At 43.0% G+C, this 27,890-nt stretch overlaps 1 protein-coding gene across 2 annotated transcripts in view; it reads right to left on the bottom strand.

Annotated features, from left to right (window-relative positions):
• Nucleotides 1-8,134: 8,134 nt before the first annotated feature.
• DNAAF9 (dynein axonemal assembly factor 9) overlaps nucleotides 8,135-27,890 on the bottom strand; it is a 65,874-nt gene continuing 46,118 nt past the window's right edge. Inside the window, exons 28-38 of one of the 2 annotated variants that reach the window (XR_014851859.1) lie at nucleotides 25,934-26,059; nucleotides 23,939-23,976; nucleotides 20,072-20,207; nucleotides 19,643-19,729; nucleotides 18,128-18,234; nucleotides 17,386-17,460; nucleotides 17,031-17,233; nucleotides 15,367-15,432; nucleotides 14,946-15,039; nucleotides 12,795-13,833; nucleotides 8,135-12,293 (exon numbers count right to left, since the gene is read on the bottom strand). Coding sequence is in view for 1 of the 2 variants with exons in the window: in XM_085059459.1 (XP_084915585.1) it covers nucleotides 13,721-13,833; nucleotides 14,946-15,039; nucleotides 15,367-15,432; nucleotides 17,031-17,233; nucleotides 17,386-17,460; nucleotides 18,128-18,234; nucleotides 19,643-19,729; nucleotides 20,072-20,207; nucleotides 23,939-23,976; nucleotides 25,934-26,059 (1,045 nt within the window). In the remaining variant the exon portion in view is untranslated. Of the gene's footprint in view, nucleotides 13,834-14,945; nucleotides 15,040-15,366; nucleotides 15,433-17,030; nucleotides 17,234-17,385; nucleotides 17,461-18,127; nucleotides 18,235-19,642; nucleotides 19,730-20,071; nucleotides 20,208-23,938; nucleotides 23,977-25,933; nucleotides 26,060-27,890 lie in introns of both variants that reach the window. The other variant, XM_085059459.1, reaches the window with a different exon arrangement.

The raw sequence follows: 27,890 nt of genomic DNA, 5'->3' as shown, positions 1-27,890 counted from the left end.
AATACAATTACCTGGAGGTGCTGAGAACTTTAATGACACTCCCACGGGGGATTTCTGACTTGAAGGATCTGAAGCCAGTTGACTCATATTTCCTCTCTGCACACTCGGGGAGAGCATGTAACCTATTTTAAATGTCATCCTTATTTAGATTTACACACCTCCAAGCCCCAGAGCTGGAGGAGCCTCGGCAACAAACACAAGCACCAAACTCTCCAAAAATAACAGCCCCAGGCTCTCGTGAAACAACAGTGATAAGCCAGAGAACAAACCCACCCAGCTCTGCTCGTCTGGGCCACTCTGCCCAGCAGGATTAAATCGGGGAGAGAGGGATTGCAGCACATACCTGCAGCTATAAAACACCTTGTTCTGGGCAAACTTGGCTCAAAAGGTCATGCACTGAGTTGTGGATGGCCAAAAACTGAACAGGAGGGTGCTGGGTGACCCTGGCTGGGTGCTGGGTGACCCCCAAAGCCACTCTGTCACTCCTCTCCTGAACCAAACAGAGCAGAGCAAATCCAGTGAAAGATTTGTGGGTCAGGATCAGGGCAGGGAGGGATCATTCACCAGGTAGTGCCATGGGCAAAACAGGCTCAGCTGGGGGAAATTAATTGAATTTATTCCAGCAGCTTCCCAGAAGTTACTCCTGTAGCCTCTGGCTACCAGAACCTGGCCAGAAAAACCCAATATAAGGAGGTTTCACCCCATTTTGTGGTCTATCTTGGATGAGAGATTCCCCTGTGCTGCTCCTACAGCTTGGATGTCGTGAAATCACAGAATCCTGAAGGTTGGAAAGGTCATCCAGACCAATCATCAAGTGTAGGACACAACAGCAACAATATCTGCGCTGGGGCAGGACCCAAAACTTGAGAAAAACAGACCAAATAAATGCCTGCATGTCATCAGAGAAGTTCTAAAATTAGTGTGAGAACAGCACAAAAACTTTGGTCAATCAGGCCAGAGAACACGCCGGGAAAAAGAGTCCTAACATTGCCCAAAGGGGTTCAAAACACAGAAAGATGAAAAAACTTAAAGAGGAAAAAATCATCTATTTCAAGCTAAAATGTAAGTAGGTTTCAAACTTTCCCTTGTTAGCCTGACAACTGGGATTTCATGTGAAAATGCAAGAAAAAAAAACAGGGTATAGACAAGAAAAATACGTGTAAGAAGTTTATTTCTGAAAGTAGAGCTGAGCTCTTTTGTACAGCCACGAGAGACCTGTGTAAGTGAGAAAAATCTTGTTCAGCAAGTTCCCAGGGGATCTGGCTGGGAAGACGAGTGGGAGGGTGGAAGGGTTAAAAATAAAAATATTTTTCGGAGAAAGCTTGGCTGCTGGTTGTGTCTCCAGAGGGAGGGACAGGAGATAAACAGACACCTGGAGGTGTTACCCTCCTCTCCGGGCTGGTGACACAATATTGATAAAATGGGGAGAGAGGAACCTGGAATTTCCCTGGAGGAGCACGAGGATGCAGCTCTGGTTGTGGAAGTCCCACTTTCTGCAGGAAAAGGGAGGAAATGATGAGCAGACATTTCTGCATGGGGCAGGAGACACCTTCCAGAGCCAGAGGATGGAGGAAAGCCACAAAGGGCGTTTGAACAACAAGACTCAGGCATTGTGTCCTGGGTAAGCTGAACATGGGGCAAAAACACCTCTCAAATCCAAGTTTATTAAGGATTTAAGCTCCAACCTCCTTTTTACAAAGCCATCAGACCATGGACCCCTCGTTAGCATTTTCAGTCAGGAATTGTTTCATCTCCAGGAGCTACAAAAACAAATCTCCACGGGATGCAAGTTGGGCAAGAACAAAAGGGAGAAGGAACAGCTTCTCCTTGTATCAAAGAGTGGAAATCCTCAGGAGAGACTTGCCAAGAGCACTGGAGTGAGGAGAAACCTGTGACACCACACTGACAGCACTTTTCTTGCCTCACCAAAATCCTCCTTGCCCTGGCTGTGCTGTTCTCCATCCCTGGGTACACGGAGTGCTCAGTGCATCCCTAAGGAAAGGACTTCTGCTGTCACCATTCTGTTCACACAAATGCAGTGTGGTAACCAAGGATACTGGGGTTCTGCTGCTGGGAGTTTTGTTCCAGGAGAAAGCAGAATTCCCCCTCCCTCTTTTGGTGCAGCACTGATGGGAACTCCTCGGGTGGAACAGAGGTTTCATTGTACCAAACCCTGAGCTCAGGAAAACAGGTCCCACCCCTTGAAGAGAGCAGTGAAAACATCACTGAATCGTGGAATGGTTTGGGTTGGGAGAGAAATTAAAGGTTATCTCATTCCAGCCCCTCTGCCATGGGCAGGGACACCTTCCACTATCCCGGGTTGCTCCAAGCCCTGTCCAACCTGGCCTTGGACACTTCCAGGGATCCAGGGGCAGCCACAGCTTCTCTGGACACCCTGTGCCAGAGCCTCCCCACCCTCACAGGGAGGAATTCCTTCCCAATATCCCATCCATCCCTGCCCTCTGGCAGTGGGAAGCCATTCCCCTTTGTCCTGTCACTCCATCCCCTTATCCAAAATCCATCTCCAGTCTTCCTGTAAGCCCCTTTAGATACCAGAAGGTTTCCCCAAATCCTTCCCTTCACAACCAGATCTTCACCTCTCCTTACCTTCCACTTTCCAGTCTCCTGCATCCCCAGCCTGGCACACACCAGATTTGCCTCTCTGTTTTCCTTCCTGGCTCCTGATGGATCATTTCTTCCTAAATTTCTTCTGCAATTCTTTTGCAGCACAGCAAGAATTCCTGGGCTGAACTGCAGGTTGCTCCCAAGAAACCCCCAAGGGCTCCTGGTAGCTCAATCCAGCTCTTCTGGGAAATACTGAGGTGCTTCCATAGGTTTTTCATCTCAGGGCAATTCCTGCTGCAAGGAATGGGTGAGAATTGACCCAGACCTTTCCTTCATCTATTCTTCATAAACACCACTGAAAGATTTTTTTTTTTTTTAAATTTTTTTAAACTAGTTTAGGGGTTTATGTCTGCCATGTTATTTATTAATATCTAAGTTCAGGTTTTATTTCAGTAACTTTACCAGAAATGTGCTGAATCCGTTCTTTTTTTTATTTTTCCTAAGCCTTCCCCAAAGACATTCAGAACTGAACATTTCAGGGATCTCAAAAAGGGAACAAAACAGAGCTCAGATCCCAAAATAACCATCAGCAGAGGCAACACAAGAGCAGGGAAACAGCTCTGCACTTGCTTTTCTTTCTCCTACCTTCTTTTTATCTTCCCTTGGGAGGAGAACAGAGGAACCTCTGCTCCTTGTTGTGCTGATTTGGGGCAAAGACCCCATGCAGGGCTCTGCAGGAGTTCAGACTGAGATCTCTCAAGCACTTTGCCCTGGATTTATCCCATTGAATCAAGGCTGTCCCCTTCCTTATATCATCTGTGGGGTCAGCTAGAAAGAAGGAACAAATGGGAGGATTTTGGTGTTCAGTGTTCCTTAGCTGAGCTTTCCCCCCCAAGCCTCAGAGGGGAATCACTCTGCATCTTTCCCCCATTATTTTACTTTTTTCCTGCTTTCTTCTTGTGAGAGGCAATTCAACAGCAGCACTGAGGGCAAAAGTGTGTTTTTAACATGAGAGAAGAGTTCAAGGCCACATCTGTGGATCAACTGGATCCCTGGAAAGGAGGATGAGTGTCCATGGAAGGAGGAATCCAGAGGATTCTCTCCATGCAAACCAGGAGTGATACAGCAGCAAAAAGATGCTGGTGAAGCAAAGACAAGAACAACTCAGCACCAGGGCTGGGCTTTGAACCAGAAACCACCATTTCCCCCCAAAGCCCTGCAGCTTTGCTTTCTGAACAGGGTTCACCAGCTCCCTTTTCTTCCACTGGAAATGAGAGGAAATCTGGCTTCATACGATATGTAAATAACTAAAAGCCTCTGACTTAGAGACAAAAGAGTGGGGGAAGAGGAGAAAAAAAAGGCAATTCATTTAAGTCACAATAATTTATCTGCTGGGATGCCCTGGTGGGCTGGTTGAGACAAGTTTTCCCCAAATTTTAGCCTTGTGCAGGTGTCAGTGAGCTCATCAAGGGCTGACTGACAGCCCTGAGGATGTTTCCATTCCATTAAGGAATTCATTCCTCAGGAAAAGCCAAAGCATCCTTCACTCCACCGAGCTTCCTTTTTGCCTCAGAATGGTGGAATCCCAGAATGGGTTGGGCTGGAAAGGATTTTAAAGATCATCCAGTTCCTCCCCCTGCCATGGGTAGGAACACCTCCAACTATCCCAGGTTGCTCCAAGCCCTGTCCAGCCTGGCCTTGGACATTTCCAGGGATCCAGGGGCAGCCACAGCTTCTCTGGGCACACTGTGCCCACACTTTGGGGGCAACAGGAAGGAAAAAACAGGTATGGATAAGGTTGACTAGACAACTGCACACCCAGAGCAGAGAAACAGGGATTTAAATCATCACAAAACCTCCCCAACATCCAGATCACAAAGAAAATGTTGATTTGCTCCTTGCTGTCCTGTTAGTAGGATGGGAATGTGGATTGCTGGACTGGATGGGAAAGGGAAAACTGCAGGGAGAAGAGCAGGAGTCCCAAAGCAGTGTTTTCATGGCTCAGCCTTTGAAGGCTCTGTGCAACAGTGCACAAATTGTGCTGGAAATGCTGGATAAGCAGGACTCCCCAAGGCACAAAAGGGGTGACAACACCTCCAGGGAGGGCAAGAGACACTCAGCCACGGCAGAAACATTCACTTCCAACTAAAGGTTGACCCAGGACAGGGGGAAAATGCCTCCCTGGCCCACCCCAGCAGATGTCTTCCCCCGCCATGGGCTGTGCCAAAGGAATCCTCGAGGCTCTTTGTGCTCACATTGAGCTTGGATTGAAAATGATTGCTGTTCCTCCCCTTGCCCGCTGCCAAGGCAGAGCAGATGGGTGAGCTCAGCACTGTCTGAGAGCCAGAGGCAGCAGGAGCTCCCTGGGAAATGAGCTCCTCCTGCATCCCAGAGGGAGCAGTGAGTGCAGGATGGAGTTTAACAGGTCCAGGATGATGCTGACCTGTCCCTCCTCATGGCCCACAGCACTAGGAGTGGCTCTGCCTTCTAGAACTGGTGTTAGGAAGAGACTCTCTGCTCTAAAGGTGGGGAGGCCCTGGCAAGGGTTTCCCAGAGAAGCTGTGGATCCCCTGAATCCCTGGAAGTGTCCAAGGCCAGGCTGGACAGGGCTTGGAGCAGCCTGGTCTGACCTTACCATGGGATTGCTTTCTCCCTGTTTCAATCAGGCTCAAACTGCAAGTTTCTTTCCTTAAATTATAATCACGGAATCATGGAATGGTTTGGGTTGGAAGGGACATGAAAAACCATCCTGTTCCATCACTTGCCATGGGCAGGGACAGCTTCTACTATCCCAGGTTGCTCCAAGCCCTGTCCAACCTGGCCTTGGACATTTCCAGGGATCCAGGGGCAGCCATAACCACCCTGCATCCCTTCTCCTCTCACTCCACACTGATTTAACCCCTTTAATGCCTCACCTTGGCTCAAGGGGCTGAAAGGACACAAGGTCCAAAGCAATGTCCATCTCTCCCTGTGACCTGGATGAGCCAGACACACACAGGAAGGAGCACATCCCAATTTCTTCTGTGCCCACTGCATCCTCCCTCATTACCCACAGGATCCCATCCCATTCCTGGTGCTGTTTTGTCCTTTTTCCCTTTTTGCTCCGAGAGCCATCGTGTTCCCAGGAAAGTTTATTGTTAGAACTTGCACCCACCTCACCTAAGCAAACAAACAGCGGCCAGCGGAAGGGAAAGCCCAAAACATTTGTGTTTCATTGGCTTTGCAGCAGTGATTTTAATCTGCAGCACACACCAAGCCAGCCCAGGCCTTGGCTTTGGGAAGAGAAATCTCTAATCAGCCCCATTCTGAGCACATCCCACTGCCAGGGAGCAGCTCCTGGGCCAGGGGACAACAGGACTTTTTAGGTTTTAGGGGGTAAAATTGCATAATTCAAGATTTTATACCCCATCTTCAGAAGAAAGCAAGCTGCAGGGAATGCAGGGAATCATGGAATGATTTGGGTTGGGTTGGAAGGGACCTTGAATCCCACCCAGGGATCCCTTCCACCATCCCAGGTTGCTCCAAGCCCAGTCCAGCCTGGCCTTGGACATTTCCAGGGATCCAGGGGCAGCCACAGCTTCTCTGGGAATATCTGTGCCAGGGCCTCCCCACCCTCACAGGGAGGAATTCCTTCCCAATATCCCACCTAACCCTGCCCTTGTCCTGTGATCCTGATGCCCTGTTCAGGATGGAACACAGTGAGTGAGGCAAGTCAGTTCTGACAGCTCTGCTCTGACAATTTGCAATTATTTCTTTGTGCCAGCAAAGGGAGAAGGAATTTGTCTGCCAGTACAGGATGAGCTTCAGCATTCACCTCAAGAGGTTCAACAGAGAAACACAACAAAATTCCCCATTGCTGCACAGGAAACACATCTTTCAGGAGTCATCAGCATCCTCCCTGCCAGCTCCTCAGTTATCCTTTCTCCAGACTTTCCCAAAGCAAGCAGAAACGGAAAGGCTGTGGTCAGAGGCAGCTCTGAAGCTGACAAGATAAAGAGTTAAGGCAGGCAAAGCCAAACCTTTGGAAGAAAAAGGGTTCTGCAATAAATCAGATATTAGAAGGCAGGAAGGTGCTGTATAGAGGAATCAAAGTCCGGAACAGGATGTATATAAAGCAAATATTGAACTAACTTTGATAACGCAGAAAAATGGAAGATTTTTTGGTGGGGTTGAGCGAAGGCTCAATTGGAACCATTAGAAATTTCCTGTTTCACTCGTGTGGGGCGGTTTTACAGTGATCTATACAATGCCTTGTGTGCCTGGTGATTTCCTAGCCATGAATGGGTCACCCACATTTTACTTTCCATGCTTTTTTTTTGGGGTTTTGGGATTATTTTTTTTTGGTCTGTCCTGGAGCAATAAAGCTATTGAAATCCTCCAAGGCTTGCCCATTGGGTGTTTTCTTTCCTAGCAAGACATCAAACCGCCCCGAGGGTTTATTTTAATCCAATTCAATAGGAGGGATCACAGAAGCACCTTGTGTTGTACAATGGGAGCCAAACCCAGGGCTATTCAATTAACAAGTGCTCCATTTCCATGCAATTCCTGTCGGGAATTCATTACTTTAATTAGGCTGGTAATTGATGAAGCTAAAGAGGCAGCGTTTGTTGGCAGACACGTAGGCAAAGAAATTCCAGATGAGTTCACATGGAAGGAAGAGGAGCTCGTGAAAAGCTGAGGAGAGCTGGAAACCTCTCCAGATACAACCAGAGTCACCAAAATGAGATAAATGAGAGCAAAAAAGAGGACTGAAAACCATGGTGGAAGGGATAGGATCAAATTTATGAAGGAAAATCTATCTCATCTCTCTTAGAAAATGAAACTCCAGGGGATGAGCACTGCCCTGGTCCTGCTGCCACAGAAATACCTGATTTACAGGTGGGAGCTCTTTCCAAAGCCAGCAAGGGAAAATTCCTGGATTTCAGTGAAAAGTCAATGCCCCAGAAGCTGTTTGATGTGCATAACTGGGATATGCAAACCAGGCTGGGTTTAACAGGCTGGTTTGACATAAATCGTTCCTAAAAACCAAATCAAGCACAAAACCTCCACACAAGGAATGCAGAAGTGATGTAGAACAGAGATAGAAATCAGTTTAACCAGCAACACTGATCTGATTCATGCTCAGCTCCTCAGGGAAAGAAGGGTAAGGTGGGATTGCCCTCTCCATGGCAGGCAGATTTTAGATCCATGGATCTTGAGCTGCATCTTCAATTTCAATCTTCAATTTCAAAAATCTTCAATTTTGTGAGTGCAAGGTGAGGGTTTAGCCCCTTATTTGTGTGTCTGCAAATATCAATTTATGCTCATGTAGAGCTGTTGAAAAACAGAGCAGCACAAAGCAGATGAATCTTCTAGTTTTAATTTTACCCAATTAAAAGCCCAAGCAAGAAGGTCTAAACTTAAAATAGCAGCTAAAAAAACCCCAAAATATCTCACTTTTTTATATTTTAATTTGAATATAAACTACGCACCTTTCTGCCAGTTTAAAATTTTTAAATGCAAATCACTCAAAGTTTAAAAATTCCAGTTTAGGAACCTGTGAGTTCATTAAAGGAGTCAAAGTCAGGCAGTGGATGGATACTGTTTATTGGTTCTTTCCATCACATCTGAGTTACAGGTGTAAAAGTCACACAAACTGCAGGTATAAACATGTAAAACAATACAAAAATAAATGGAAAGGTAATTTTATATTTACTGAATCAAGTTGTGTAATAAATACGAGAGGCAAAAAGCTTCAATCACACCATTCAGCTGAACTGAAGTTACAGTAGTGTTTGTAAAGAACACGTTTTTAACTTAAAGTTGCCAACATTAAAGCATTGAGAACTAGTATAAAAGTGAATTTTGGCACATTGTAAAGTGAGAAGTGTTACATCAGGATCTGGCTGTTGTGTAAGGATGAAGCGATTTCTCACGAGCTTTCTGAGGTACATTTTTAACAACCTAAGATTAGATTAGATCAACCTTGTGATTCTAACAACTCACAGTTTTACAATTCACTATACTAGTCACAATTTTTTTTTTCCCTTTTAAAGAATACCAAAGTATTCCAGAGCTTAAATCTGTGCAAATTCAGACAAGTTTCAATTAAAAAATAACAACAATTAAAAAAAAACCAACTTATTAGGGAACCCTTACATGCAACTTAACTCCTCCCTGCAATGCTGCGTGTTAATTGCAAAGTGTAAAAGTGGATTAATCCCAAATTGCACAGCTTAATATAAAATACTCCCAGATTGCAGAGCAGCTCAAGTTGCAAACGTTCCCGTCTTAAGTTTCTCACATTTGAATCCCTATAACTTCAGTAACTTCTGATCACACTCATTCTCGGTGAGGAGAAAGAAATAAAAAAAAAAAACCACCAACCACAAGCTGCTAACAAAGGTCAGCAAAGCGTGGAAACCCCTTGAGGACTCTTCAGCACTTCCCAACATCAGGAATGCCTGGACACAAATTTTCCAAGTACAGTAAGAGAGAAAGGAACAGTGTAATGGCACTTTTGTTGTATCCAAACATCGGTGGGTTCGAAATGGTGCTTTTTTTTTTTTGTTGGTTTTTTTTGAGTTTTACAGTAGCAATAAAATGTTCAAAGCTCCATCTTTTGGAGTAGTTCTGTCCTCACCTGGACTTCCAAGGAGTGAGGACCCCAAATCCCCCGGGATGGGGATTTCCATACAGTACAAACAGCTCTGACCAGAGTACAAAAGTTACACTCTTAAAAAAAAAAAAAACAAAAAGCGCTGCTGATCCGTCAGAATGAACTCCCAAAAAATCAGCAACTGCTCTTCGACATCAGCAGCATCAGGCATTTACATATTTCAGTCCTCAAAGAGTTTTCTTTTTTAAACAGTTTAACCATTTGTGCTAATATTTGTCACTAGGTTAAATTTGAAGTCCTTTCACCAAAACCGTTTTTGTCCTTTAAAAAAAAAAGGGGGATAAACCCCCCCGACATCCATTTATTTTGGGAATAAATGGTGTCATCTGCAAGGCACTACTACATTTAAAGGATACCATTGTCACAGTTTCACTATTTCGGTATTTGTATTTTTTTTTTTTCATTTTTAATTTGGGTTTCAAGTCACAGTTCAAAAAAATAAACACTAAAAATTGAGGTAATCAATTTCTTTCAATACCAAAATACATGAATTGAGCCAGTACCAGTCTGGTGAAAGGTCTTTGTAATACACAGCTATGACCATAGAGCACATGCAGCACAGGAGAGGAGGGTTCTAGGCCTTTGTTCCGAGCTCTTCTGCTCCAGTTTTTAAGGAACAGCTCAATTTGCACAGCCAAAAACCAATTCTCAGGGTTTATTTCCATTTTCATTCAAGGGGTTTGGAATTCCAGCTGGATTAGCCCCATATCAATTCGAGAGCTGCACAAATTGGAGTTCTTAAAAAGAGTTCAGCAGAGCAAAAATCTACAGCATCTTCATCTATTTTCAATCAATTGCACTTAAATCTACTCTTTATCGACTCAGGAGCTGAGACAAAGCCTCCACCACGTGCCTGCTGTCCCAACCACTGGAATTTCTTCCCACATCACATCCCACTACTCTAGAAATAATATGGCTTTGCAGATCAGAGAACTGGGACTGGAAAAAGGAGCACGCTGGGTTTACACTGAGTTCACTGGCAAAGCAATCAGAGCTGGATTTTAATCTCCTAATGCCCCTTTTTTTTTTATTGCAGCGCCAACCGCCAGAAATTTCGGGACTCCTAAAAATTCTGGGCTTGAGAAATAATTTCATGCAACCAATTGGACTTAGTTGTAAACCCCTGCCAGCCCCCCAAACCCACTGCAAGCTACTTTTGCTCTACAGGCACTACAGGATATTAAGACTAAAATTTAGCCATGCATAGATAAAAACTCACGAGCCTTATCAGGATGCTCCACACTTGTGATCCAGGGAATACCCCAGGAAAGCCTAAAAACACAAACTAATTGCTGGCTTTTACTGGCCTCTAACAGGATACAAGTAGTTTTTTTAATATAAAGTCTCGTGGTGTGCAAAAAAAAAAAGAAAAAAAATATTAAAAGTCTTCAATTCAGACAGCTTTTTTAAATCTAGGAGGAAAGCGAGGAATGAAACCTTATCGACATCTCTATCCCAGCTTGCAGCACCTGGAATTCCAGCCATGGAGCAATGAAGACCAAAACCACCTAAAATGTGCTTCAGGTCGCTGAAATTTTGGTCATTTCATATTCCAAAGGTAAAAAATACATCTCTTAAGTAAAGCAGAAACTCTAATTTAGCCTCAGGTTTGAAGGCAGGGGTTAAATCTCATTTTCCTGCCACGGGATGAGGCTGTGCAGACATATTTTAAGTGTCCTGCAAGAGATTTTTCATTCCATTTCTTGCTGTATCACAAACATCTGGTCAGAAAGAAAAGCTGCAGTTGCATTAAAAGATTGAACTGTCCCTAAGGCAAAGGAATATGAAAATAAAAAAAATCCTGCTGGGCTGTTCTCACCTAAATTCTGAACACATGCACGCTACAATAATCTGCTTATTCAAATAAACTCCAATAATTACCTGTAAGTAGCTGCTGAAGTACTTTATAATCCTTCAGTTAGTGATTTATAAAGTTTCCTTTAAAATTACAGTGAATTAAGTCAGGACAAGCTGCCAGCATTCCTGTTCTATCATTCAGGAACTATAAAAATGTTGCTGCAAGGACTTAAAGAAGCTCATTTCTCGTCAGCGCAGTGAAATGTTACAGTGTGCAAAATCTTCTGGAAGCTCCACAAACAAGCTCCTGCCTCTTTCAAGTAACATCCTTTGATATTTTTTACCTTTGGAAATCACTCAGCTTCATGAAAAGGAATTCTTCAGCTGAAGAATCTCCCCTTTCCCTTGCCTTGCTTAGGTTTTAGGACTGAAATAGGAATCCTCCAGGGATAATGGAAGCAAAAGCAAGGTGCACATTGCAGCCAGCCAGGAAATATTTTCCAGAATATTTTCTTTCCACTGGGAAGAAATTAAGATTTCTCCACTGATTTCACCCTGAAATGTATAAATATCTTTTCTTTCAGAAAAAAAAGTCAGAATTTCGAGTGCAGACTCAAACTGTGCCAAGGTTTTGAGCTGGGCTGTGTGTCCCTGGCAAAGGTGGGGGTGGGAGTGTTCCCTCATCCCTCACTTTGGGAACATCCTGACAGCTCTGGGATTAGGGACTCTGCAGAGTTTTTCCCACTGTTTCCACAATTTTCATTTGGGGAACAGCCCAGATGCTGTGGGATTAGGGACTCTGAGAAAGTGTTCCCCCATTTCTCGCTTTGGGAACATTCTGACAGCTGTTGAATTAGGGACTCAGATGAGTTTTCCCCACTGTTCCCCCATTTCTCACTTCGGGAACATCCTGACAGCTGCAGATTCAGGGATTCTCAGTTTTTGAATCATTCTCCCATTTCTTGCTTTGGGTTCACAACAGCTCTGGGATCAGGGACTCTGCAGGGCTTTTCCCACTGTTCCCCCATTTCTCGCTTTGGGAACATCCTGAAAGCTCTGGGATCAGGGATTCTGCAGAGTTTTTCCCATTGTTCCCCCATTTCTCGCTTTGGGAACATCCTAGCAGCTGTGGGATTAGGTAGGTGCTCATCCAAGCTTTTCCCATTCCTCCATTTCTCACTTTGGGAATGCTCTGACAGCTGTGGGATTAGGGACTCAATCCTGAGTTTTCCCCACTGTTCCCCCATTTCTCGCTTTGGGAACATCCTGACAGCTGCAGATTCAGAGATTCTCAATTTTTGAATCATTCTCCCATTTCTTGCTTTGGGTTCACAACAACAGCTCTGGGATCAGGGACTCTTCAGAATATTTCCCACTGTTCCCCCATTTTTCGCTTTGGGAACAACATCCCAACAGCTCTGGGATTTGGGATTCCCCACTGTTCCCCCATTTCTCGCTTTGGGAACACCCCAACAGCTGTGGGATTAGGTGCTCATCCAAGCTTTTCCCATTGCTCCTCCATTTCTCACTTTGGCAATACATCAAAAACTGTGGGATTAGGATCTTAGAGAAAGTTCCGAGCTTGTCCCATTGTTCCCCCATTTCTCGCTTTGGGAACACACCAAGAGCTGTGAGATTAGGGAACCAATTCTGAGCTTTTCCTATTGTTCCCCCATTTCTCGCTTTGGGAACATCCTAGCAGCTGTGAGATTAGGTGCTCATCCAAGATTTTCCCATTGTTCCCCCATTTCTCACTTTGGGAACACCCCAACACCTCTAGGATTAGGGACTCTGCAGAGTTTTCCCCACTGTTCCCCCATTTCTCGCTTTGGGAACATCCTGAAAGCTCTGGGATCAGGGATTCTGCAGTGTTTTCCCCATTGTTCCCCCATTTCTCACTTTGGGAACATCCTGAAAGCTCTGGGATCAGAGATTCTGCAGAGTTTTCCCCATTGTTCCCCCATTTCTCGCTTTGGGAACATCCTGAAAGCTCTGGCATCAGGGATTCTGCAGAGTTTTCCCCATTGTTCCCCCATTTCTCACTTTGGGAACATCCTGAAAGCTGTGGGATCAGGGATTCTGCAGAGTTGTCCCCACTGTTCCCCCATTTCTCGCTTTGGGAACATCCCAGCAGCTGTGGGGTTAGGGATTCTTCTAATTTTTTTAATTATTCCCCCATTTCTTGCTTTGGGAACCCCAAACAGCTGTGGGATTGGGGACTCTTCTGAGTCAATGTTCCCCCATTTCTCGCTTTGGGAACATCCCCAATCCCACATCCTGAAATCCCCCACTGCTCATCAATGCTCCTGTGCAACAATTTCCAAGGGATGCCCAGGGATTGTTTGATTATCTGCACCACAACCCAATTCCACAATTACATTCCGACCTTCTAGGAAATAAATACAGTTTTGCTTCTTTTCTCCTTCTTCTTCTTCCTCTTCTTTTCCCCACGTTTCCACCACAAGCCAGAGATTCCAGGTGATGCTTTGTACAATCTGGAATTAAGGTGAAGTGGAAGCAAACCTGACAGTACAAACAGCTAAGCAGTTACCGGGTTAAATGCCAACCTCAGGGAAATGATCCCTTAGTTTGGGAAGGAGTGCTGAAAACAGACATTTCACTCAATTTCTCGTGACCCAGAAGGACAAAGAGCATTTTTGGTTCCTGACACGAGGACAGAAACACTCAGGACCCACGTGCTTAAGTCTTCTGCTCAAAGAGATCATGGTACTCCTGCTCCTCCAGCTCCCTGTTGTACTTCTCGATTTCCCTGTTGGCTTCTTCCAAGTAATCATTCATGAATTGGTCCATTACTGGTTGGGAAAGGTTAAGGAAGAATATTTGTGAAAATGGAATGCAGTAGGAAAGAACATGCAGGTTGGAAGGAAGTGCCAGTTCTGGAATGCTCAGTGAGGGCAGAAATTCAATGTATCACCTTCTGGGATGCTGTGCAGTCAGAGCTACAGCAACTCAGTGCTCCCAGGGAATAAAGGAGTTGCACAAGGGATATTTCCCAGCCAAGAGGAAGGATGTAAGAACAGCAAAATTACAGCAGGGTTAGATTAGATCTTAGGAAGAGATTTTTCCCCGTGAGGGTGGGGAGGTCCTGGCTCAGGTTGCCCAAAGAGGTTTCAGATTCCCCTGGATCCCTGGAAGTGTCCAAGGTGAGGTTGGATGGGGGTTGGAGCAACCTGGGATAGTGGGATATTAAAATGTTAAAGCTGTCCCACAGGACACAGAAAATAACTGCTTTTATCCCAAAGCAGCATCACAGAATCTACCTGGATTTTTTGTCAAGTTTGGCAAAGTTATGGTGAAAAGTAAACTGGGAATATAAAACCAAATTGGAAATTGGTAACCAAAGAAAGACAAAAGCAGCAGAAAGTTATGAAAATGAAAGAATCACAGAACCATCAAGGCTGGAAAAGCCCTTTAAGGTTAGCCCAGCTGTAAACCCAGCTCTGCCACAGCCACCACCAGCCCATGTCCCCAAGCAGTGACCAAGGACAACAGGAATATGCTGGAACATTGGCAAGAAATGCCAGGGTAATACTAAAAACAAAAATACGATTGTTTCCACTTGAGTGTGTGCACACATAAAATTACATTCATTTGGAGGTTTTATCAGTCGTGCCCAGGCATTCAGTGGTATTACAGCACTATTTGGTTTGAAAAATATTGCTTTGACAAGCTGTGGTCCATAAATTATTCCCTGCGTGAGCTCATGGGCAGTTTTGGGTTTGTTTTGTTGGTTCTATTCTGCTTCTGAGACCTTATCTCTGAAAAAGGGTTTTAACACAAAGCTTTACATGGCAAGGAATTGGGTTTTTATTACCCAATCTGCTCTGGCATTTCACATTTCAGAGTGGGACAGTTTGTTGCCCACCTAAAACCTTCACCAAAAGCCCCACATTTTAAAGGATACATGGATGATAATCCATTTTGTCACCAAAAAAATTCACAAATTGACTCCCATTGTAAAAATAACCAGCTGGGAGTGGATCCAAGTGGCGTTTCACCTGGAATAAAAAAGGATTAATTTAAACACCTGTAGGGACAGTCCTAACAAATTTCAACAGATAAAAGAAAATACATGGGCCAAAAAAGATGTCCAATTTTACACCTCCCTCCTACTTCCCAGAGTGAACTTGGAGCTCTGGGATCAGATTTATATCCCAAATCCCTTCTGGACAGCTCCAGTTGTGTTCCAAGTATCTCCAAAGACAGTAAATGCTGTAATAATTCAGTGCTCAGCACACTTGTTGTGGCAGGTGCTCTGTCATCCAGATGGATATTTAAGGGAAATCAGCCAAAAGAAGGGTTTGTGACTTATTGCTTTTACTCACGTGAATGTTTTTGATTTCCTGAAGGGTTAACATTCCTCTGGTTTTCAGGGCTTTTCTCTGAGGTTTCTGTGTGAAGAATGAGACTCCAGTTATGTAACTGCAGAGTGACAGTGTGATACCACAGCTTTGTCAGTTAAAAAATAAATTTAAAATTAAAAAAAAACCCCACCAACCCAAACTACAAAATAGAAGCATGTATTTCAAAAATTAATTTCTAAAATTATTCAATTCTATGAAGGCACTTATACTATGCTCTGAAAACAAAAGTAAAAATTCACTGATCTGACAGAAAAAGCTTAGAAATGAAAAATGCTGCAAGTATTTTAAACAATACAATTTAAATACAGCTTTAGTGCAAGAAAGCTGGCACAGGAACAGAAAAACAACTTAGTTTGGAGTCTGAGAAATTCTGTAATCCCTTTCTTTCCTGCAGCATGTGGTAACTCTCAGAGCTATCTGAAACCCTAAATTAGCCATGACTGTACAAAGAATGTTTATAGTCTTGAACTGCTCAAAGAGGAAACACTTCACACTCGAGATAAGTACTTAAATTCCAAGTTTTCATAAAATTTAACCAGTATTCCATAGAGAGCTTTTTTTACATGGAAAAGCATTTGTCTCCATCTATTACTCCCGTGATAAGTACAGAGCAGGAGATAATCAGCACAGAAAATTGATTAAACCTCTGAATTAACACAGCCTGCCAGGAGGACAGAGATGAACCTGAGCATCTCAGAAACTTAGAAACCTTAGAATTTGGAATCTTAGAAACAGTTTAAGTTTTTCCACAGTCTGCAGGAAACACTTTTCCCTTCCTACATAAATTTTTGGAGATACTGTGCAAATCCTAAGACATAAAGAAGTAACCTGGGGTATTCTTAATTTAAAAATGCTCCAAAATTTGCACAGGTTGCCCAGAGAAGCTGTGGCTGCTCCATCCCTGGAAGTGTTCAAAGCCAGGTTGGACAGGGCTTGGAGCAACCTGGGATAGTGGGAGTTGTCCCTGCCCATGACAAGGGGTGGCACTGGATGGGATTTAAGGTCCTTCCAACCCAAACCATTCCAGGATTCTACGGATCTGTGATTCCATCAACCATCTCTGGCATTCCCTGTGAGCAAACTGTGCCTTCTGGGCTTCTTACAACAGGCACATTGCCTGTTCCCCACTCCTATTGCAGGGATACATCAGCCAGGCAGAAACACACTTGACTAATTCAGGATGACAAAATGAAAAGGACTCTCCCCTCCATTTCAGTGGATTACTTCCAAGGAGGTTTAATTTAGCGAATCAAAACAAATTTTCAGCTTTGCCAGCGTTCAGGTACTTCAAGAAGATTTATTTCATAGCACACTTCAGCCCTTGGCAATCACAGCTCAGCTAAATCATCCTGTGTTTATCCTGGACATAATCCATTTGCTCAAGCATTCAAGAGCAGATCAATCCATGAATAAGCTGTAGCAAGTACTAAAACAATACACAGATTACAATACACATTTGTAAACTCTCAGCCCCCTTTCTGAAACACATTTGCACCCTAGAATGTCAATGCCTTGGTAGAAGAAAAAAAAGAGATTGAGAAACCCAAATGTTTCGTGGAGACACTGGGATTTTTCCTTTTTGTTGTTAAGAAATGCCAAGTGCTGAACAAAACCTGCCCACAAACCTGTTTTGCAGTTTCTCTGAGCCAATCTTTGATATCCTCTTCCTTCAGGGAGCAGCCAATGAACACAAGGAAGTATTCCTGTTGGCTGCTGCAGTCTCTGGGATCACCTCTGGAATCAGGAGGAGTTGGCCCCTCCAGAACAGGCACCAGGCTGAGGGAATTTGCTGATGTGTTGTGACAGACTTCAATGACTTTATCAGCATCTAGCAAGGAGAAGACAGAAGGAAGGGCCTGATAATTGCTAATCTAATCTAACATCAACACTGGTGCAGACAGAATCCAGGAGAGAAAAACATTTTTAAATACACACAACGTGCAGTGTGATCACAACACCTCAGGAGTAATTTGCCCTTACCTGAAAACTTCACTTTGCCCATGATGTGATAAATGTTTCCAGAAAAGGGACTTGGCTTGAGCAACGACTTAATTGCTGTTTGAAACAGAAGACAAACAGATTATCTCAACTTATTTTTCTTCTCCTTGGTGGGGCTTCTGGTAAAACCTGTGCAACTCATCTCTAATCCACACCCCAGTGCTTCCAAGGGAAAAGCTGCCATGTCCCTTGGAGTCCCACTATGTAATATTTCTTTATTTTCTCATTCTTTGCTACAAGGTTTGGGAAATAACATGTGTTTGGCACAAGGAACTCTTGGAGTGTGTGTGGAAAGTAAAATCCTCCTTTTTAACACTGCTTGGCTAAGGGAAGGAGGAGAGGATTGATAATGTATCTCCTTTAGAGCTGAGCCTGTTTTCTAGTAGCCACAAAGAATTATTTGGCATAAAAACTAGAAGCTGATGGTCGCTTATAAACTGTATTTCAACACCACCAAATACAATTAAACATAGGAAGTGTCTCAGTCCTAGAAACCAAAAATTCAATTAGATTTTCATGCGAACAAGATCATGAGGTCAATTTTCCAGAGCAGACACTACGGAACAGAATTTACTGTACTTTTAGGAAGGAAAGCTGAGTTTTCAATTAAAAGTTAACTTCAGCAGTGATTAAATAACCATGTTACGTCAGTGCCTTCCTTCCCCTCCATCCCTCAGCATCCCAAAGTTGGATTTCAATCAAGTCAGGCAAAGTTCACTAGTACCTTTACACTTCGTCACGAATCGTGTTTTCTCCAGAGGGCGATTGAACCACACACAGATCTGAACCATGGGAGGGAACACAGGCCCAGCCCCGTATTTGCCTTCATACCTGGAGACAAAAAACAAATAAACACCTTCAACAGATAGGAATCACAAGAATTTGGGCTTCTCATCCAACAAAGAACAGCTGTTCTTTCACCACAGCTCAGCCTTGCTCATAGGAAGAAAAACACTGAGATTTCTTCTCCAAGACATCCATGAAAATGTGCTGCCAACAGCATTAGGTTGGTCAAAACACTGAGGATTTCTTTTCATAGAATCATGGAATAGTGTGGGTTGGAAGGGACCTTAAATCCCATCTCATTCCACCTCCACCTTCCACTATCCCAGGTTGTTCCAAGCTTCATCCAGCCTGGTCTTGGACACTTCCAGGGATCCAGGGCAGCCACAGCTTCTCTGGGCACCCTGTGCCAGAGCCTCACCACCCTCACAAGGGAGAATTTCCCCCAAAATCTAATCTAAATCTCTCCTCTTTTAGTTTTAAATCCTTCTCCCTTGTCCTATCACCATCTACCCATGTAAAAACTCATTCTATTCCTGTTTTTATGAGCCCTCTTTAGGTACTGGAAGGCTGCAATAAGATCTCCCTGGATGTTTCTGATGCTCTTCCTGCTACTCTTTCTCTTTCTTACACATTACCCAGATACAATTCTTGCACACTGGCATCAAATAGATTAACAGCTGTCCAAAAGTTTTAAATACTTTCTTTTCCTGCTTTCTCTCTTTGGCTCCATGCAATCCACAAGCAGCTCAATCCCAAACCTTGTGCTGGTTTACTCCAGTAGCCTTTCTGGCATCCAATTTAGAGGCAGATTTATGAATAAAAAGATAGAGGACTGCAAGGTATGATAAATAAATCATGTTTCCAGCAGGGAGACCAGTCAGCCAGGTTCAGATTTCTGCCAGAAAGGTGCAGCACAGATAACAGCAGCAAGATGTGTGAAGAGCCCTGAGCCAGGAGAGATCTCCCTCGGTGTTCAGTGGGAAGTTTGGTGCCACGTGGGTTTGTGCCTCAGCCTGTGCCAAGGCTGTCACTGAGGTTCCTGGTTTTCATGAATAATTCTTCTGCTAATGGCCAGACTGACAGAGCAAGTTCATTCCAGTAATGCTGAATAGCTGTCAGGATGGAATTACTCCAGACATGATTGACCTCACCCATCCCAATCCTGCCCAGTTTATTCCCACAGGGTTGTTGCCTATTCTTCTGGAAAGCAACAGTAATCTTGCCATTGATTTAAATGGTGTCCAGAAAGGAGGTTTTTCCCCCATAAAAGGGCAGCAATCTTGTATCCACTAAGAATAATCATCAGCTCTCTTAAAAAATGATTTACAAAGCTGCTGCCTGTTCCAAATGAGTAGTCTTGGAAAAAATAAAATATAAATGAAGTTAGTGAAACGTTTTAATCTTCAAGTTAATTAGAAGAATAGTTTTAATACTTCTCAGTCTAGATACTTGCCAGCCAGGGTACATTAAATACCGAGCTCTCATCATCTGAGGATTTGAAAAACTGCTTTCTGAGAGAATTAATTCAATATCCTCATTCCTGTAAAGAGATAAAAATGAAGATTTTTAATTTTATAAGTTAAATAAAATGGCCACTATCTACTTACATAAAACATAATGTGACAGTAAAATTAAGAGCATTTTTTTGCCTTTAGTATGGCAGTAAAAGTGACATAAATCACCCTCTGCAAACAAAACACATTTCCTAATCCCTATATTTATATGCCCATAAATGTAAAGGGAAAATCCCTTTTGCACGAGAAGCAATTAAGCAAAATCTGCATTTCCTTCCTATAAATCACCAGAGTAAAACAAGAGAGCAGAAGTTTCTGAGTGCTCACAGCCCCATGTGCCAAAAGCAATAAATCCTGATGAACTTTACCTCGTTACAACTCCATTTTCTGCCAGGATGAAGGAAACTCCAGGATTTGCTGCTCGGATCAGACTCTGCAGCTGCACGAGGAGTGGGTGCCTCTGCTCTGTGGCATGGCTTGTGAAAACCACATTACTCACCAGTCCTGTGGAAGGAAATCAGGGTAATTTACACAGTTCAGGCATGCAAACAGTGACTAATAAACCATTCAGTGATATTCCAGCCATTCTTCTCTTATTTTGCTTCCCTCTCGCTACATTCTTTCAGTAAGGAGAAAAAATCACCAGGAAAAAAAAATTCAACACCAAAACAGAGAATCTTTCATCTAACAGAAGTAATTTAGACTCAATCCAAAAAAATCAATTAATGAAAATAATAAATCCATACAAGAATCAATTTGAGCAGGACTAGTTAAAAAAAAAAAAGAACACTAAAGTGTAAAGTCTCTTGGTGAATTCAACATGCAGGAAGAGATTAAAAAGCTAAAAATCAGCATTTTGGACACTCAGTTGCCACTTTGAAAAACAACAGAAAGGTCTGGGGTTATTTTTTGTCTTTAAAGATTCCAAAAAGGTATTCAGAAGGCAAGACTGAACCCATGAGGCATCAAAAAGATAACAGAAAACCATTCAATCAATTTCAGTTATGGGATCCCTGCTTTCCAATGATACATTATTTGAGTTTCTTTGAGTTCCTCGAAGAAATTGCAGTGCCAACACTTTGTGACTCCCTAGGATGTCTGTATTGTGCTGAATGTGTAAGGGATGGAGGGGAAATGGAAAGGAAATGGCCTCAAGTTGTGCCAGGGGAGGTTTAGATCAGAAATTAAGAAACATTTCTTCATGGAAAGGCTTGTAAAGCCCTGGCACAGCTGCCCAGGGCAGTGGTGGAGTTCCCACCCCTGAAAGTGTTCAAAAAACACGTGGATTTTACAAGAAATGTAAAATTGCAATAAAATGTAAGTTTTCTTTGCTCAAGGTGTGCAGCCCTGTTCTGACTCTTTCTTGTAACTAAAACTAGAGTGGAAGGAAGAACAGAAAATCTCCAATATCCAGGAATAACTGAGTCAGGATGCATCTCCTCTGCCTCCAGCTATTTAAAGCAAAGATGTAACAAAGCTCATGCTGATCTGCTGCCTGTAGTTATTCCTGGTCTTTACCCAGTCCTTAAATCACATTAATCCATGAAGAGGCTGCTTTACACAGAAATTCCTGGGGCAGAAATATTTCTGGGGCACTTCCACTATATCACATATTCCCCAGTCACTGCTCTTTGCATCACTGACCCTTTCAAGGCAGAATTTAACAGCCCAAATATCCATCATTGTATTTCTCTTTTTTTTGTTAACCTTGCACAGAAGTTTCCACTCCAATTTCAGAAACATCCATGTTTTCTCCAATACACACTTGCTCTGGGAGAAGGGGGGAAAGGGAAAGAGAACAGCAAGCCCCCTTTGAAATTCAAGCCATGTGCAGGCTTGAAATTATATCAAATTTGGGGGGGTTAATCATGAAATTAAAAGTATGAATAAGCTAATCATGCCATGAATAAGCAAATAATTCCATCCCTGGAAGTGTCCAAGCCAGGCTGGATGGGGCTTGGAGCACCCTGGGATAGTGGAAGGTGTCCCTGAACACGGTAGGGGTTGGAATGAGATGAGCTTTGAGGTCCCTTACAACCCAAACCATTCTGGGATTCCTCAATCACTCACCACCACACTGTGGTTGTGCTGCAGAGATGCCACCAAGTCCATGTGACAATTGGCAGCACCATGCCTGGGAAAGTACCCAAAACTGTCAAGGATTAAGCTGGAAAAGCTTGAAGTTAAAAGAAAGATTGAAGGAAAAACAAATCTAGCAAATCACACACCTCTCTGCACCTCATCTCCTCCTCACCACCCCTGCTCCTTCTCCATCAATCTCTACTCCACTACCTGTCATTCCTGACTGGAAACTCCTACACAACCCTGGAGCAGGAGAAGGCTGCTCAGACCTCGAGGAACCTGAGAGCTCTGGCTCTGCTCACAGCCAGGCAGAAATCCTGGAGGTTTTGGTATCACACCAACACTGCCCTGTGTGAGAAGTCCATGACCCCAGACTGATGGACAGGGAGTGAAATCTAGCAGAAAAGGAACTTTCTGAGAACTGGAAGGTGCCTACACAGCTTTAGTAATGAATAAATTTGACCTTTTCTATTTAAATTCCATCTCTGCTTTTAAGAGATGCATTTTGAAGACCACCCAGTTTTGCTCAATTCTTTATTTATACACTCCTCTAAAGAAAAGAACCCTTGCAGCCTGGGGAATAGCATGTTCAATGGAAGCAGGAAAGAAACAGGAGGGATGGATTAAAAATACATATGCTTTATGAAAATAATGGCTCCTCTTTGCTCCCAGACTTACAATGGGAATATTTAACAATGGTGACGTCTTAATTTGAGTTCTATATGAAATTGTTTCACAAGGGATGCCAGGGTGCCCTCAGACTAGGAAGGTATCATCTTACAGCTTCTGTGCAAGAAAGAAAGGAAGGAAAAGAAAGACCAAAAATAAAAGGAGAGACAAAAGGGAATTACAGCACACAGACGACGGCAGGATTTTTTTGAAAAATTTAAGCAAGTGTGCACAGGATACTCATGTTGGTCACTCTGCTCAAGGCTTTGTCAGTTCTCCACAATCCCCATCTGCCTCTGTGAGTCTTGGGGTTCTCCAAACTGAAATTTTGGAAAATGATGTCACACTGACAACGTGCCCAGGGATCCCTTTGTTACACAGAAAGGCAGCAAAGGAAGAGCCCTGCAAAGCAGCAGCAAAAAATCTGCTCACTTCCCAGATTTGGAAGATAGTTGTGAGGGAAATGAACAGATCCAAAGTCTAATTAATTCCTATTTGCCTCTGGTTGCACTTGGTTTTTCTTAGAGCCACAAGTTTCTTCTTTTCAGATCTGTACAATGCCCAGGACAATTCAGTCCTTGGAAGTGTCCAGGGCCAGGGTGGACAGGGCTTGGAGAACCAGGAATAGTGGAGGATGTCCCTGGCCATGGCAGGGGTGGCACTAAATGGTTTTTAAGGTCCCTTTCAACCCAAACCAGCCTGTGATTCTATGAATTATGCAGAAGTAAATTCTCTGCTACTCACATGACACAATTCTGTGATTCTATGTGATTCTATGAATTATGCAGAAGTAAATTCTTTGCTACACACATGACACAATTCCGTATTTATCTGGAAAGTTTAAGTGCTCCACATCTCACTTCAAAGCACATTTTTCCTCCTGAACCTTTTAAACAAAAATTACCCCTATTTATGTGAAACAACCTCTTTCCACGAAGGGACCTCTCAGCCAGCTGATGTCACATTCTGTATCTGAAAAGTGGATGACAACACTTTGCAATGGTCAGGAATTATTCCCTGCTAGAAGAACATTCCTCTAACCTCCAATATTTTTAATTCCTGCAGTATTTTGACTGTAGGAAAATTAGCTACTTGTCCTAGGCATTTCAGTGTCTCCTTTGACAACAACAAATTCTCACCTGATCAGTTCTGTACAAATGCACTTTAAGAACAACACAGCTTTGAGTATTTATTTAATTTATTCTTCATAAAACAAAAAGGCATATTTGCACTTTTAACTTCTCTGTAGTTACTGATCATTCTTTATACTCTTAACATTCAAATTTACCCATGGCTGCAATCACAATAGTTCCCCAATGTTTGATGGTGTAGGCAGAGATTGTCTGTTCTTACCTCCAAGAGTTACCTCATGACCCTTTGGCTGTGTGTATTAATAGCATAAAATAATAAATAAATGTATTTATTTGGTCACATGGCTCAGTTATTGTTCTGTAAAGCTCAGAGTCAAGAAAAGTGACACATACCTTGTGAACACTGGTCCAAGAACTTGGGAAAAAGAAGCCTAAAAAACCAAAAAGTTCACATATCAGGAATGGATATTATTGTTATTTAAGTAAAACATTTACATTTATTTGGACACTGACAGAGTCTCACGAACCAAACCATTTTCATGCTTCTTTTCCTCAATCAATGTAACTGCAACATCCTCACAGGTTATGTCTTTCAGGACTTTTTTCCCAAAAACCATTCTTGTAGATGGTTTTAATCCTCCAACGGATTTAATTCTCACCACGCAATTTATTCTGTATTCTATGGAGCCAGAAATGCTTCAATGTTACTTTAATTCTTACTTAAACAATAGGAATTTAAAGTTTGCCCTGAAGAACTGTGCCTTCCAAAGAGAGGGAACTTTCCATAAAAAGACTGGATGTACATAATGCCAATTTCTGCTGCTGTGTCACACAAGTGAGAATTACTTTCATGAGCTTTATCATGGACACAAAAGCTCAAGAGAGTATTTTACCTCTTCCCCCCAACTCCCTGCCCTGCCAATTCAGAATGGGGAAAAGCTTCATCCTATGCTCATGGAAGAGCTGGATCTCTGCAGTGATGAACTTTGAGGCAGGAAAGGGGTTTGATTTTCTTGACTGCAAGTTTCAAGCCAGACATTAAATCCACTCTTCTCCATTCTCACAGTGAAATCGCCAAAGCTTCCCAACTGGAAGATTTGCCATTGGCACTATTGGTAAATTCTCATCAGAACAAACTCCAAAGCAAAACATAAATCATCTACAGCACAGGCTGAGCCTCTTCCTTCAATTGCTTCTGCACTTCAGGAGACATAAAATGTTAAAGGACTGCAGGCTGCTGCTGCTAGGAACACTACTCAGTACCATGACTAGTGACACGTTAGTAAGTTAATAAAAACAGAAATGGAACTTGTCTTTCCTCTAATTATGGAAAGAACAAGTTTGAAACAGCACTCCAGCACCAATTCACCAATATTTTATGTCATCTTGATTATTTATTTGGAATCTTTGTCACGGAGACAAGAAGAAAGCAGCAAGGTAAGGTCTATTTATTGACTACTGCAAAGCACAAGCAGCACATTGGTTAGTGTTTAAGAACAGGCAGGAAATTTCAGGAATGCACTTTTAGAAACTGCTTGGGCAGTTCACCTCTAAGCTGTGATACACAGTTGGATCACAAACAGAAGCAGTGCTACCAACTCGGAAAACTCTAACTGCCGTAACTTACTTTGATCAAATCAGCTGCAAGGCATAATTAAAAAATTGGAGTGTTACAATTTTACAGATAGGTCTAAGAAATTATTTCCACGTTTGTTGAAGTCTGGAGCACACACATTTACTATGAAACAGCAACCAAACCACACTATTTCAAAAGGTCAGTGACTTGGCTCTGCGACCATTTCCTCCCCACCCTGGCTCTGCAGTAACCCAGGATATCAGATTTTAACACTTGCAATGCTTTGGCTTCCGTGCTTTGTCATTCTCTTCCCCATTTAAGGGATTGTTTCCCTTGAATTCCATATTTTAAACCTGTAAAGTTTTTTTTTAAACATCCAAGAGCAGTGACAGAATCAATAACCCAAACTGAGACACACTCAGTTTTAGTTTGACTTAGAAATTTTAGTCTCAATTTTTAGTCTGACCTACAAAAAGATTGTAAGAAAGAGAATTATTCAAAGGACAATTGACTGTCCAAATGTTACAAACTCCTTAGCCAGAGGATTTGTATTCAAGCAATCTTTGTTTATTGTTCTAGGAGCTGAACTTTTATTAATATTCTATGTAATTATATATCCAGTAGAAACCAAGTGTCATCCTTATAAACCAAACAGCACTTCCAGGTTGCTCCAAGACGGATTATTAAGCAGTTTTATGGGATTTAAGTCAGCTGAGTGGCCTTTAACCACTATATATCACTAATTATTGTAAAAGTGCTATCAAAAATGTACATATCTGCTCTCAAACTTGTAAAGATATTTCAAAGCACACCTGTGTTCCATGAAGCAGCTCAGAGGCTCCACACAGGTATTGACTGCTCCAATGATGAAAGAAGATTTCACGTGTGGGTCAGGGTGAGTCTGCAGAGCTTGCACAACATCAATAACATCAGTGTATCTGCAAGAAACCAACAGGAAAAATGGGTTCAGAGAAGCAGAATGACACAGTTCCCCATCCAGGAGGAAACTGATCGCTTGGAGGAAGGTTGGGTTTCTAAAAGAGCTACCAAAAGAGACGGAAATCAGCTCAAAATTTGGCAAATCAGGACAAATTAGGCAAATGCAGAATAACCGAGCTGATTGGAAGTTACAGTAAAAATAAATTACTGACAACTGCAGGAGAAAACAGTGTAAACTTTGCACTGAACAACTGGAAAGTGCAGCTTGCAGGAAGCACAAAAAGCACAATGTAACACAAGTATTTTATACCTAATGCTAAGCATATTAAGCACAATTTCAGTAACAAAAGAAGTAAAATAACAGCATCTCTCACTTATCAGCATCCCAATGTTTCTATTATTAATGTACCCATTTTTTATCAGGACTCCAACCACTGCTGTAGTATACCTCTGGATGATATCAAGGCTTAGGTGAACCTGAGTCTTAATTTCAGGTATTTATTTCTCAGCCAGTTACAAACTTTTCTCTACTGTCAGTGATCAACTGAATGGGATTTTTAGAGAACTCCAGCTACTTTAAAGCTATCTATACTATCCACAAGGATAGTATAGTCCAGCTATCCACAAGGAATGGAAAACCTCCAATTACCTTTTCCTGAAGCCAGTGCTGCTACCAGATTACTTATTTTGCACATCACTGGACTTCACACCATTCCTACTGATTTCACAAAAAATGTATCAATCTGGCTGCAACATTAAAAAAATGATGGTTTTCAGCACTATCAAAATGGACCACAACAAAGGAAGGGCTGAGCTCCACGTGTATTTCCTCAGTGAAAAGGATGAACTGAAAACCACAGCCAGGTCATGGTGGTACCCAACTCACACTGGTTTATGTCACCTTCCGATGACTCAGAAACAGAGAGGGAAAACATCCTGCAGATGATCCCAGCTCTCAATTGCTACACTGGAGAGGGAAATGTCAAACAGGTGGCTCAGTCTTCACCTTTATTCCACAAGGAAAATGGCATTTATCCAAAACATGTTACTAAGTTTTGCTCTATCAGTTCTGCTCTATCAGGCAATAGGAGATCTTTGACACTTCGAATTCTGTTGGCAGTTCTGGAGTCAGAATCACACAACAGTTTGGCTTCAAAGGAATCTTAAAGGTCATCTTAGTCCAACCCCCTGTTACAACCTGGGAGATCTTCCTCTATCCCAGGTTGCTCCAGCCTGGCCTTGGACACTTCCAGGGATCCAGGGGCAGCAACAGCTTCTCTGGGCAGCCTGTGCCAGGGCCTCCCCACCCTCGCAGCCAGGAATTCCTTCTCAATATTCCATCCAAATCTCCCCTTTTTCAATTTGAAGCCATTCCCTGTGTCCTGTCCCTCCATCCCTTGTCCCCAGTCCCTCTGCAGCTCTCCTGGAGCCCCTTAAAGCCCTGCCAGTGCCTCTGAGCTCTCCCTGGGTTCTTCTCTTCTCCAGGACAACATTCCCAGCTCTCCCAGCCTGCTCCAACCCTGCAGCAGCTCTATGGCCTCCTCTGGATTCCCTCCAGCAGCTCCACGTCCTTTTCATGTTGGGATCCAAGAGCTGGGGCACCTCTGCAGGTGAAGTGTCAGCTGAGCAGGGCACAGGGGCAGAATTCCCCCTTTCCAGCTGCCACACTGTGGGATCAGCCCAGGGCACAAGGAGTTCTGGGCTCTGAGTGCACTTTGCTTCCAGCAGATAGAAGAAAGGCTACAGACACCTTTTTCCCAAAGGAGCAACAAAATCAACAGGTACAGAAAAACTGAGTTTGGTCCATTTGTAAACCAGAATTCCCTTATT

This window comes from Lichenostomus cassidix, chromosome 4 (genome assembly GCF_008360975.1).
Source record: "Lichenostomus cassidix isolate B80296 chromosome 4, HeHo_3.0, whole genome shotgun sequence".
NCBI classification, from domain to species: domain Eukaryota; kingdom Metazoa; phylum Chordata; class Aves; order Passeriformes; family Meliphagidae; genus Lichenostomus; species Lichenostomus cassidix.
The sequence above is the reverse complement of the archived record's forward strand: the minus strand, read 5'-3'. Positions and strand labels throughout refer to the sequence as shown.